Source organism: Ambystoma mexicanum, chromosome 12 (assembly GCF_040938575.1).
Source record: "Ambystoma mexicanum isolate Mex_15411 chromosome 12, UKY_AmexF1_1, whole genome shotgun sequence".
Classification (NCBI taxonomy): Eukaryota; Metazoa; Chordata; class Amphibia; order Caudata; family Ambystomatidae; genus Ambystoma; species Ambystoma mexicanum.
The window spans coordinates 468,239,121-468,252,478 of NC_090936.1; the positions used below are offsets into that span (position 1 = coordinate 468,239,121).

Consider the following 13,358-nt stretch of genomic DNA (forward strand, 5'->3'; position numbering starts at 1 on the left):
AAGCTTATAGGAAAACCTACCTTGGTGCCAGGAACGTATTATTTAATAACGATTGCTCAGTGGTTGGAAACCAACAATACTGTGACGAGGAGGAATGAGTGAGAACTGAAGAGTGCTCAACTAGAAACGGACCCAGCAATGCAACATTAAAAGGGAAGGACTACTGTCAGGGAGATGTGAAACTCCTGGAGTTTCGATTGAGCAGCGTGTGAAAGCTGAGAGAGACCAGGAGATCCTCCATGGGGAGGAAGCAACCAGCTTGCGTGTGCGAGAGGCACCAAAGGAGTTGAAGGAAGAAGAAACCAGGCAAAGGAAACCACGAGAAATAAAACCAGTTGTGAGTGGTGGCTTGACCCAGGAGAGGTGGACTGTGCAGTCCAGCAATGCTGCTGAGACCCAGGGGTGGACTGGCCTATAGGGAACTCTGGAGATTTCCCAGTGGGCCTCTGCACCCTGGGCCTCATTTCTGTGGTATTTTCAAATTTTCTCATAGGAAAAGCATTGGGCTTGCTGAAAATGTGTCATATGGGGCCACTTTTAACTTTATTTCCAGGGCCTCTTTTGGTCCCCAGTAATTATTTCCAGGGCATTTTTTAGTTCCCAGTCCAGCCCTGCTGAGACCGCTTTAACGCTGGCCCAGCGGAACTGTGGAGAAGAAGCAGAGAGCCCTGGATGCTGGTGGAAGCCGTCCTGAACAACCGAAGTGAGATCCCTATATTGAAGGCAGGCCTGGTGACGCCGATCTGTGAGAAGCAAGGTTCTGGCAGGAGACACAGGAGGGAACACGGGAATAACGAGTACCTGCATCATACTCATCCCAGTGAATGGTCATATACGAGGGAGAGTGAAATACATTAAAGGGCTCAACCTACTCATCCGGTTGATATGGAAACAAAGCAAGAGACTGAAACTCATCTAAGGATACATCCTACTAGTCCCAGCATTACAAGAAAAGGACGAAGAGAGTGAGACTTATTATTAAACCTTCCCTACTCATTTTAGTGATACGAGAGAGAATCAATACAGTGAGAAGATAATGAATCATAGTAGGATTACGAAGAACAGGAATCGCATAAAGAGGATCCTTATTGTCCCAGAGATATCAGAAAAGGAGATACTTTCAGATACACTTGAGAGAAACATAAAAAGAGAAAGTCTAAGGCCAAGAGCGCCAAGGAGGAGAAGGCTACAGAGCTCAGAAAGAGGGGAACCAGAGAAGTGGACAAATCCCCTAAAAGAACTGTAGAAGCTAATACAAGAATTAGCCAAAAACTATTTAAGAATCTTAAATTAAGACTGGGGAAACCTATCTAAGAGAAGGGAGTCATTCTCCTGGCCTTGTTATTTTTTCTTATTGGTATGGTCAGTATAGCTTAGCCTTAGACAGAGGACAGACCTATTGCTTTGGACTTCACGACAGATGACGAGCACCCTAGTCAATTGTGTTAGGTAGGGAAATCCATAGAATTGGGCTAGTGAAGCCTTTTCACATATTTCAATAAAATATCTATAAGAATGCCACCACTCGGTTAGTATCCTTCTTCTGACCTACCACACTGCATCACCACGATAGATTCAACGCATCACCACAATAGATTCAACTCACAGGTTAACTACCCAGAGCCTTCATAACCACAATAGTTTTTGTTTGCAGGTTGACTACCAAGAGCCACAAGACAACAATAATTCCTAATAGCAGATTGCATGCCCGTAGAGCCCACTAAACAACGTCTACTCACATGATGATTACCCAGAGCCTGCGTAACCACAAAGGTTCAACTTGCAGGTTGACTTCCCAGAGCCTGCAAGAAAGCATGTTGCATCCCGCAGGGTCCACTAAAACCTCTACAGCACGTTGCGTCCCCGCAGAGCCAACCATGCTTCTACTCTCAAGTTGACTACAACCAGATTGACTTCCCACAGCCTGCATAAACACAGTATTTTCAACTCTCAGATTGACACGGATAACAAACAACTTCTGATAGCAGGTTGCATCCTGCAGAGCCACCCATACTTATTCTTTGCTTGATGACTAAAATACACAATAGTTTCCACTCGCAGGTTGACTATCCAGAGGCTGTCAAATCGATTTTATAGTAGGTTGCATGCCCGCAGAGCCCACAATAGCTTCTACCCAGAGGTTGACTCCCCAGAGCCTGCAAACCCACAATAGTTCCCACTATCAAGTTGACTTCCGCAAACCTGCAAGACAACAACAACCTCCGGTGGCAGGTTGCATAATGCAGAGCACGCATAACATCTCCACTCACCTCCACATACTATACCTTGCATTCATACTACGTCACAAATAACCAATTGTATAACCAACTACCCCAACGTTTTGAACATTTCTACAAACAGGTTGCACTAGCCATTACCCAAAGCCTGCAGAACAACAATACATTCTGATAGCATGTTGATTCACCCTTCCACATGCTATATCTCATGTTAGTACAACATCACACATAATACATTCCTATAAGTAGGTAGAACTCTCTAAAACCTGCAATCATCCTAAACACTGAAGCCACAACATGGACTGCCCTCACCACAAGACAATGGCTTCCGACCTATACTTCTGATATCACAATAATAGAACTTCCTTCCTCCCATCACCCCCATTGCTCCAGCTCCAGTCGTCCCTTTTGCCTTCAGGTAATCCCAGCCTCAAACTGGCCAACAACTGGAGCAATTATGGTTCCAACTCCACCAGTGCCTTGTGAAGCTCACAGCACTATAAACTCTGGTTCAATTTACATGCAGGACACATTTTTATGTTGAGGCTGTAGCAGAACACAATACTCTCCTGACGCATATTCCATATTTGATAGGCCGTGTCTATCTGTCTAATAGATAACTAGTAGTTGATATTCCATGTCTCCCTCTACAGCTAAACTCGAAGTTCTCTTCCTATTTTGTTCTGCCTGTCTCTTGTTAGGACCCACCACCATTTCTAAGCTCTTCTTCTTTATGCCTGCCCCCCTGGCACCACACTCTTTCACACAGCCTTATCCCTTTGCTGTGCGAGGCACGACCATGCTTCAGCCTCGTAAGATGAACCTCATCAGACTCAATAGTGGAAAGTACGTTCCTCTGCTTCCTTGTGAGTCGCTTTCCCAAGACTTCCTTCTCAACTCGTCCAATGGTCGCTTCACTGCTCACTGGCATTACATTGACTGGAGAAGCGGCCGTGCACGGAGCTCCCATGGCTCAACTACCTCTCCCACCTCCAGGGCCATTCGCAGCTCTCAACTGGGAGTCCACAACCCCTCCCATTGATGCTCATACTCCCAACACCATGCCGATCACTAAGCCACCCCACAGGACCAGCTGTTGCTCTGCTGGTCTCCCTCTCACTGGATGCTTTCTGCATCGCCTGATGGCATGGCAGGTTCCACTGTGATTGTGGCTGCTTACTGCACAGCTCTGAGTTTTACTCAAGCACAAGCCTCCTGAGCTGTTCACTGGGACTACAGCTCTTCACACCAGAACAGTTCTACTCCTGGCTCCTCCAGTACCCGCCAAGGCATCCTCTTTTTCCTTGTTGCACTGCGCTCACCAACTCGTCTTCACCGAGACTACAGCTCTCCACCCCACTCCAACACCTTGACAGGCAGCCCTCTGGGCTCACAGTGACCCTTCATGGTCTCTGCCCTCTGCTCTGGAGCTTATCAAGTTGTCTCCTGCACTCCCAGGTGCGTTCTTGCTACCGGCACCCTTATTTCCGGACCGCCAGACTTGTAGTGAGGCCCATTGTCCCCATAGCTTTGGTCAGATATTTAAAGACTGCTTGACTGGTGGTGGATCCATTTGGCTCAGACATATGGTCTCCGAAACACAGTTCTGTGTGATAACCTCGCTGCACAAAATCCTGCGGCAGTAAAATCTGCCTTTAAAAATACAATTTTTAATGCATTTGTATGCGGGGGAGACCCATGCAGCCCCCCCATAATCCTCATCGACTCCCCCTTACCATAAATATTACCCCAACTCACCCCCCCACATATAAATGTGTTTAAAAGTGCATTCTTGAACTGTAGCTTTTTTCTGTCTGAGCTTTTTTTGTCGCGAGATGATCACTGGATAAACCACTTCTTGGAATGCTGCATCTAAACCCTGCATGGTGAGGGGCCCTACAACTGATGTCACAGCAAGTAATACCAAGGAAGCATCGGGCCTGGGGTGCAAAAGGGGTACCATGTGTGGCCATGAAAATACTTCAGAGTATGAGTTAGTTTGAAGACGGGTCTTGGCGGAACCCCCAGCACTGATCCCAGCCTGCTCTGAAACAGAAAAGTGAGGAGAGGCTGCGGCAAGGTGGCAACACAGCGAAGAAGCAGGAGTGCAGGTGCAAAGTTTCTAAGAGAGCACCATTTTACTATCGTCCATTTCAATGGGTAGTACGACAAAAGGTGCAGAATAGGCGGCTGATGGACATCAGGTGGTCTAGGTGTTTGCTCAGGGCCCTAGCCCACCTTGAGTGAGCACAGCCTTGGAAACCAGAGGTTAGAGTCTACAAGAGATGTGAGTAGGAGTGGACGTGACTTAACGGACCGCACAACTTAATATGTACAGTATTGAGGTTTTGTGTGAGCTTTCGGTATGGCCTCGCTACCCAGTGTCCTGATGCATTGGTTATGGGGTACCCTTGGATCAAGGGCAGCAAGAAGGTACACGCGAGAGAGTGGTCTGCCTATCCTGAAAGTAGTAAAGCTATTGGAACATGAGAAGGAACACTCTCCATGCGTTATGGGTCATGTCCAAACTTCAGTATAACATACTGGCAGAGACTGGGTCCCCCAGTGCCTCCATCAGAAAACAACTGGGATTCTGAGAACGCAAACAGCCATGGTGATTAAGCCAGAGTCCCTTACAAGGAGAGTGCTTGGCGTTGATGGAGAAAGCTGTGGCTGGGCTCATAGCAAAACAACTGAGCGCAGCATTTCAACACTGCGCGGCATCATCCAGTACCCAGCTTGAGTCAAAGATGTAGAATCGGGCACTCAAGATCTTTGCTGTGTCTTTGGATATTTGTTGGCACTGAAGCATCTGCTTTGAAGCAATTAATGATGCGATTCTACAAGCAGGAGCTTTTCCGTAAAATGCACAAGACCCCCATGTAATTGATAAAAGCCTACGGGTTACCACGGAGGCAGGCAGGAGATGGGATTGGTGTGCCTGTGATACTAAAATGGAGAGGCTCAGAAATAGAAACCCAAATGAAAACTGCAGCAAAGAAATGAGTTATGGCAGATATAGAATTCTGTTATTCCTGGGATTTGGCCTATGCACAGTCCAGTGAAGAATGGAGCTGCTGGCAATAATCTACAGGCCCGTCTTCTGCACCCGATTAGAGGCTAGCTCATACAATGCCCACATGAAAGGGACCTTGAGTAGATAGTGACTTTAATCTTACAAACTGGAGACCATAATTTGATCGGTCAAAGCTATTTAGAAAATTGATTTCACCAAAGTTTGAAAATATTTTCTTGGCTCCCACATTTTGAAATGTTCACTTTCTAATATCGTTCATTACTTTTTATATGAATTTGAAAATGCAAATTCGAACTTTATTTATTGATTCCATAGTAAACTGCATTTTCTTTACATTGCTGAATGCCCCCTATTATATTTTCATTTAGGTTCTCCACCCTGCTCTTTGTGTTTGACCTGGGTGTTCACCCTATTAAAATGTACAATCTGTCATCCCAGCAGCTCCACCACTGACCCCCCCCTCTTTAAGTCCTTGAGGAAAAGTGCTATTTTCTCATTCCTTTGTTTTCCAAAATGTTTGAAGTGGGGATAGCGCAATTCTCCCCCTCCCTCCCCCTTGTGCCACAGGCCAACTGATTTAACCTTTTATGGTTTTGAAACTTTAACTTCCGACCTTTGGACCAGATATCGGTATTTTTAGTTTTCAGGTGGGCTATCTACAATGCGATTGCTGTTCCTATAGAGGCAGTCAGGTTCTAGTAAATGTTGTCATGCCTACTGGACTCGCTGTTTCACTAATAAAAGCATTGGACTAAAATACCATTTTAAAAGCGGGGGTTCTCCCTTAAGAAATATTTTGGAAGTTTAGAGACAAAGGGCCTCATTATAAGTTTGCCGGTGTGGTAGTAACGGCGCCGGTAAGGTCTGACCTGGCGGGCGTACCGGCACCCGCGAGCAGAGCATGTCAGATGCACCGCCACTATTCACGAATAGTGCCGGTGCATCCGGCTTCCCCATTCCCATTGAGCCCTATGGGGCTCAAATTGGAAGGGGCAAGAATATTTTCTGGGTCCAGCATGGCCGTAATGACCTGGTAATTGCCCATTTGCGGGTGCCGGAAACAAATTATACCGGCGGCAGCCATGCCGGTTTAACCACCAATATCATAATGAGGCCCAAAGTTTCAAGTTGAAAATACATACGAGTTCATGGTTCAGAATGCAGCACATTTTTAGAGCAGTTTGGTCTTGTCAGAGTAGTCTCCTAACACAATCTTCCACGAGATCCGTGCTTCAGGGTGATCACTTAGTTGAACTGTGAACGCGTCCACCTATTTCCCTCAACCATCGTCTGAGATGAAGCGCTAATTTAGGCCCTCAGTCACTTCTTCTTTGTTATTAGCTTTTCACATTTCGACTTGACTGCTAGCTTGTCATTTTCCATATCATAAAGGGCTTAGAATCCACTGAAACACATACAGCCAGCGTAAAAGATTGGACATCATTACAAGTTTGGCGGTAGCCTTGCCGGTAAAACCGGCAGACTGCCGCCAAACTTGCAATTTTTTCCAGCACCCGCGAATGGCCAATTTCCGGGTCATTACAGCCCTGCCGGACCCGGCAATTGGCCATTCGCGGAGCCGAAATGGAATGCTCCCCCATTCCCATTTGAGTCCCATAGGGCTCAATGGGAAAGGAGAGGTCGGAGGCACCGGCACCATTCAGAATGGTGCCGGTGCATCCGCAATGCTCTGCTCGCGGGTGCCAGTATGGCCGCCAGGTCAGACCTGGCAGCCGTAATGGCACCCGCAAGCACAACTCCTAGTTTGCCGGTCCGGGAACTACGGTACCGGCAAGCTTACCGGTACCGTAGTTCCCGGACCGGCAAACTTGTAATGACCCCCAATGCAAATGTGAACATTTATGTGAATCCAGATTGAAATGGAGATGACACTGTTTGGAAGTTCTGAGGTCACTTAATGGTTGTAACATTTTCACAATAGAATGACAGAATTCACTATGACTTTCTAATGGTGTATAACGGTCTGAATTTGAGTTTTATAATATTAATAGCTTGATGTGTGTGCAGTGTTTTTGGGTATACAAGGCCTGCTGACATGACACCCTCTTTCTTCCTTAAGGTATGGTTTGATCGCCATCCTCTTCTTCCTGCGAGCTCTGGTGGCAGCAAGCTTCAACACAGTGTACATTTATACGGCAGAGGTGAGTATATAGAGTACCTCATTCCTCATCCTCCCGTCCTATTAGGCCAGAGTTTGAGTATCAACCCTTAATGCTATGCTACCAATGGAACTCAACCAGGGTTCCATTTCGGCCTTGATTGCAATTTCACCTTTTATGTATTGGCTTTGTTAATGCCCCCCCGCCCCCCCTGTTGGGCAAATCTAGAGAGGCAATTTCAGATCTGCTGGGGCAAAGCAGGGGCCGGGACCTGAATTTGTGCCTTCACGTCTGCTCCCTCTTGCAGGAGTTGGGATTTAACAGAGCTTTGGCGACATCCTTAACCAATAGTTGCTATCTCTAGGCATATACTTTCTCGTAGGTAGGATCTTGTACTGAGATAGAGGACAAACATAGCATGTTTTGGATCAAACCTTTGATCGATGATTAGGCCATCGAGGTAGATTGCAGCTATGAAAACTACCTAGACCAATTGACGCCTAGGCCTCTCCAGGCTCTACATATTACATTTCGGCTAGGGGCTCTACCGCTGTATGGTAGGTGGTTTATATAGCACAGGAGTAGTTCGGGTCTTTTCCCAGCATGTCGGCTCCATAAGTAGAACCCTACACATTTTCCTTTCTTATGCCATCTCTATAATGAATATACAATGTGTTGCCTTAAGCCTCTTTTGCAGACGTATGCCATCCATCACCTTAAGAACGCACTGGCTCTATGCAAATCTTCATCTGGTTTGTTCATTGTTTCTGCAGTGTTCTCTTATATAAACAAAGCCTGGGCCGAAAGAGCAAGGGTGTTACGGCTCTTAGCACTGAGTACAGAGGACAATGTAGTTCCTAGTCTCTTGTAGGCAGTGGTTGCCACTCTTAGGCTTACAGTGAACCCAATTAGCGATACTCTTGGGATCTTGCATCCAATTCTGTCCCTCAGTTTTCCTTAGAGACCTTTTTAAACGTTCTTTTTTATTAAATGTTATTTGTATGATATATTTTACACAAAGCAGATATTAATGCTGATATGTCATATTGTACAACTATATAGTTTCTTGTCGGTTTTTTACGGCTTTTAATTCATGAGTTGGCTCATGTTTTAATGTGATACAGCGACATGTTTGTACGGTTTTCTCAATTTTGGGCTTCATGGGTTATTATAATTGTTTTTTATTTATGTTTTATATTTGGTTGTGCTTTTATGGCTGCGGCCGAAAATAAAGTTTTACTGACGGACTGAATATAGCACATTACATTTCATCATGCAAAGATGCTGACTGGTTTTGTCAGGTGACCACACACCAGAAATCCTTGGAGAAAGGCCAGTGGTCCACATGGGAATGGAATCCAGCCAAACAAAACTTTGAGCTAGATAAAGATTTTATTTGTCGTTCTAGACTGAATTGTAAAACTACAACAGTATATTTCAAAAACACCCTAGGGAATTGTATTTTATTTATTTATTTTATTTTTGGCTCGCAGGTTGGGCTAAAGCGCAAACCAGCAAAATAAAAAAATGATGTGAAGTATGTAGAGAGCGAAATGACATTGAAAGAGAAACCGTTCTTTTACTATATATACCCTCCTTCTCCACACTACTGGGCTTCTGTTTTGTTAGAAGCATTTTCATTTTACTAGCATTTGTTGTGCTTTTTATATTGGTTGGCACGGGTGTCAAAATTCTTGTGAAGATTGACAACTGTGTTCTTTTCACATATGTTTTTGTTGAATACGTGTTCCTTTTCAATTAGTGTGACAAATCGACTTCTGCCCTGCAGCAGTAAAAGGATGAGTAGTAGCTAAAGCGCCTACTCTACCCTTACTGCTACAAACCAAGAGTGATTGCAATCGTAAAGGTAAAACAGACACAGTTAAGAGATTTACCTCCTTCATGTTTTGTGGTAGCGTGGGCCGAGGGAAGGCTGTGTTCTCAAGAGAATTGTGAATTTGATTAGGTAGCAACCCGAACAGCAATAGTACAATAAAGGGCATACTCAGTCAAGGTTCTATATAAAATAGCTCTACTTTAATGAAACACACCATAGGCATAAATAACAAAATAGAAAACACTATACAAAACCCACCCCTGAGGAATGAACACAGAATATGTACAGACAACAAGATGTAGCACTCTGGGTCGTAAACCAGGGGTGCAAGGCAAGTAAAAACCACAATGTTTGTCAAAAAGATATATTCGGGTGCAAGAAGGGATTACGGGTGACCTAGTCCATCTCCAGGGCCCAAGGGTGGACCAAGAGGGCAGTGATGAGTCAGTAATACCTACCGGAGTTCTTGGCGGTTTGACAGCATTGAACCAGGCTTCTTGGTGCTGTGCATTTAGTTTGACAAGGTTTGAGTGCAGCAATTACATTGTTCTAGGTGGGGAACAGTATCGAGCCAGGGTCATACAGAAGCACATTGCGTTTCAAATTCAAGTGCAGATTGTTGGGCCACCTTTCTCGATTTGACTACAAAGATGCTGGTGGCTGAATGCACAGTTCTTACTAGATCAAGTAGAGGAAGAGTGTGAAGGGCTGCAGTTCGTGAGGGCCACCAGGGTCAGTTCCATGGTCAATTAGAAGAGGCTGGAGGCTGGGTGCACAGTGCGGTTTGATTGGTTTGATGTAGCATTTCAGGATCGAGGGGTCAAAAGTCCAACAGGGTTTGGTTGACTGGCAAAGATCAGCAGCGCAAATGCCAGTAGGAAGAGCTGTGTTTCGAAGGCGGCAGATGCAATAAAGAGCTTGTAGTTCGAGACAGGGCAATGATGCACTCAGCTAGTAGGGTGCAGTGGCAAATGGGTTTGAAAGGGCAGTTCGGAGGTTCGGGTACAGCAGTCGCTCGGTACACCGGGAGCGATTGTCAAGCGAGGTCAAACAGGAACTTCTGTGGTTCAAAAGCAAAGCTGGGAGAAGTGTGGATCATGAAGGCTACCAGGTTCGGTTTCGCAGTGGGTTCGATGGCGAAGAGGCTGATGGCTGGATATGCAGGTCGAGTAGCTCTGGTGCAGTGTTTGAAAGTCGTGGTTTGAAGGATCCTCCCAGATCTGGTCGACTGTCGAAGATTGGCAATGTAGAGGCTAGTGGTTTGAAGAGGCAGTTGTAAGGTGGCCGGTGCACTGGAGAGCTTCAAGTTAGAGACAGGTAATGACACTCTCGGCTAGAGTGGTGCGGCAGTGAACCGGTTCGAACATACAGTGAGGCAGTTTGAGGTCGTAAAGTAAACCTACAGGACCATTAGGAGCTGCTTTTAGCAAAGGCATAGAACAGGCTTGAATCAATGTTTGAAGTAGTTCAACTGGAGCAATACAGGCTTCCTGGCTGTGAGTCCCAATCCAGCGGCTCAAGGATGGGTTTAGTCCTTGTCCTTTGTCCACACACAGGTGAGAGTGGTCCACAACTGCAGGTGTCCCTCAACACAGTGAGGTCCTGGGTACTATTGAGACAAGGCACACAAAATAACTCTGATCAAGACTACTAGTGCTAAACTGAAATCAGCACTCGATAAATGATATCTCTTTACCCATTTGTTATCAAAATGAATATGTCTTCCAATTTATTTACTTAAAACCATTTTATCATACAGATATTTACATTTATTACATATACTTCAATAGACACCCAATATTCTCTTTCTGAATACATGGGTATTCCACAATTCATACACGTTTGTTCCCAACTGTACAATTCACCCTTATTTCACTCTCACACCCTCAATCATACTTCCTGGGCTCCTAACATCATACATCTACCATTACTAAGCACACACAACTTATCTAATCAATATATATATCTCTTTTGACTGTCTGTCCACGTGTTTCAGTCGGTTCTCCATAGCTGACTGTTAAAATTAATTACTGCTCCAGCCTTCTTCAGGACCGGAATGGAAATTGATGTACCACTCCAGTTTAAATTGTGTATTCACAGGTGTCTGTGACTTAGTCGTACATGTTACTTATGCTTCCTCTCTGCCAGGACTTTCTGTGGCCTGGTCTTTCTCTATGCACTCTAGCACAGCACAACAATTACAATCAAAGACAAAAGGGTCCCTGAAGAACAGGGGAATGAAAAGTTATATATCTACTTGAAGAGGCATAGACCGGTTGAATAGTTAAAGGATCCCACTAAACACATTTCTCTTGATTTACAATCAAGTGTATTCGATTTCAGTTTGTAATTATTTTAAATGCCACAGAAAGAGGTTGCTTACTAAAACACAAAATAAAGTGCCTACACCATGTTTGAGGGCATTTGCTTCTGGATACAAAACTGTGCATGAGGCCTGTGGATTATAAAACCACTCCAATAAAAAGGTTATTTGCAGGTAAGGGTGCAGTTTAGGAAAAACTAGGCTACCAAGAAATCCCACTACAAAATAAATGCTTCGAAGGAGTTGATAGGCAGAGGAGTTTCAATGACAGTGAACATATCTGTGCTGTGGAAGGAGGGGAGATTATGGACATTCTTCACATTTATTTAAGTTCGTCAAATCAGAGCTGGAGAAAATGTACTGTAATGCGTGATTCATTCAAGAACTAAGTAGGATGTATTGTGCTGCAGCAGGCCTTTAACTGATCAGAGCCAATGATTATGTTAATCATTACTTTTGAAAAACATCTAGTTTGCTATGAACTCCTGTGTTAATTATGTGAAAACCTTGCGAGAGCTGTAAACAAAGTAGAATGGATGGTGGTGTTACAAACCAGGAACTGGGTGGTTACCAGTCATTTGGTCGACAACCAAATGGTCGAAATCCAAATGGTCCATTTTTTTTTTTGTACATTTTTTTTACAACCTGCCTTTTTATATATTAATTTTTTTTTAACCAAACAAAACGAAAAACAATATATAAATAAATTAAAAAAAAATGTCGACCATTTTTTTTTCGACCATTTGGTTTCGACTAAATGGTCATTCGATCTTTTTTTTTTACCAAATGAGCGGACACCGAACTGGGTAGATTAAGTCAGTAGTGATAGTAACTCGCCACGGGCGACATAGTGTTCAGAAATGGACAACCGGGAATGTCAGTCAGTATGACATCACTCGCTGCATGGCTCCCCTGCAGCTCCAATTTGCGTTTGTTTGGGCAAACTACAGGGCAAGGGTCCAATCCCATTGAGGTAGCCCCAGGAGTGGAGCACCTGGTGCAGACATATGTGTAACTATGGGTCGCAGACACAGACCAATGGGGAGAGTATCCACTGCCATCTCACTGAGCTCAGAGAACTTCTTGCTTAAATAGAGTATCATCACCTAAGTCTCAAAGCGTTATAGTAACAGATATCTTCAGTAGTGACTAAACACATTTTTCTTTTTTCTTTTTTTTAATTTATTTATTTATAAGATTTACACAAAGATAAACAAGCAAATCAATTAATACAATTAAAACAAAGCAATTAAATACACGCAGAATATAATATACAAATAACCATCAAAGAACTAGTACAAACTCAGAAAATCATCCCAAATCTTTACATGCAATCTCAACTTCCCTTGTCGCTTATAAATCACCCTCTCCATGGTTGCAAGCCCAGACATCCCCTCAATCCAGTCCTCCACAATAGGTGCAATCCGTGTTTTCCAGCCCCTCAGAACCAGTTTTTTGCCCAAACTAGCACCACGGAGAAGAAACTTTTTCCGTGAAACAGAGAGATCCTCTAGCAACTCACCTCCCCCTAAAATCATCGTCATGAAATCCAACTCAACATCCAAATTCAAAACACGCAAACAGACACAACAAACATCATGCCAAAATCCCCGCACACGCACACACTCCCAAAGCGGATGTTCCAAACTTCCCAATCCATTTCCACAACACCAGCAATCATCCGAATCAATCATCCCTCTCTTAAACATTCGTTCTGGACACCAAAACACTCTATTGAGTATCTTTACTTGTCTCGACCGTTCCTCCAAATTAATAGCACAAAGCTTAACATTCACACACATTT

At 44.3% G+C, this 13,358-nt stretch overlaps 1 protein-coding gene across 5 annotated transcripts in view; it reads left to right on the forward strand.

Annotated features, from left to right (window-relative positions):
* SVOPL (SVOP like) overlaps positions 1-13,358 on the forward strand; it is a 366,808-nt gene that overhangs the window by 319,665 nt on the left and 33,785 nt on the right. For all 5 annotated transcript variants that reach the window (XM_069628739.1, XM_069628741.1, XM_069628742.1 and 2 more), the window contains one exon: positions 7,355-7,436. In XM_069628739.1, the coding sequence (XP_069484840.1) occupies positions 7,355-7,436 (82 nt within the window). The remainder of the gene's footprint in view (positions 1-7,354; positions 7,437-13,358) is intronic.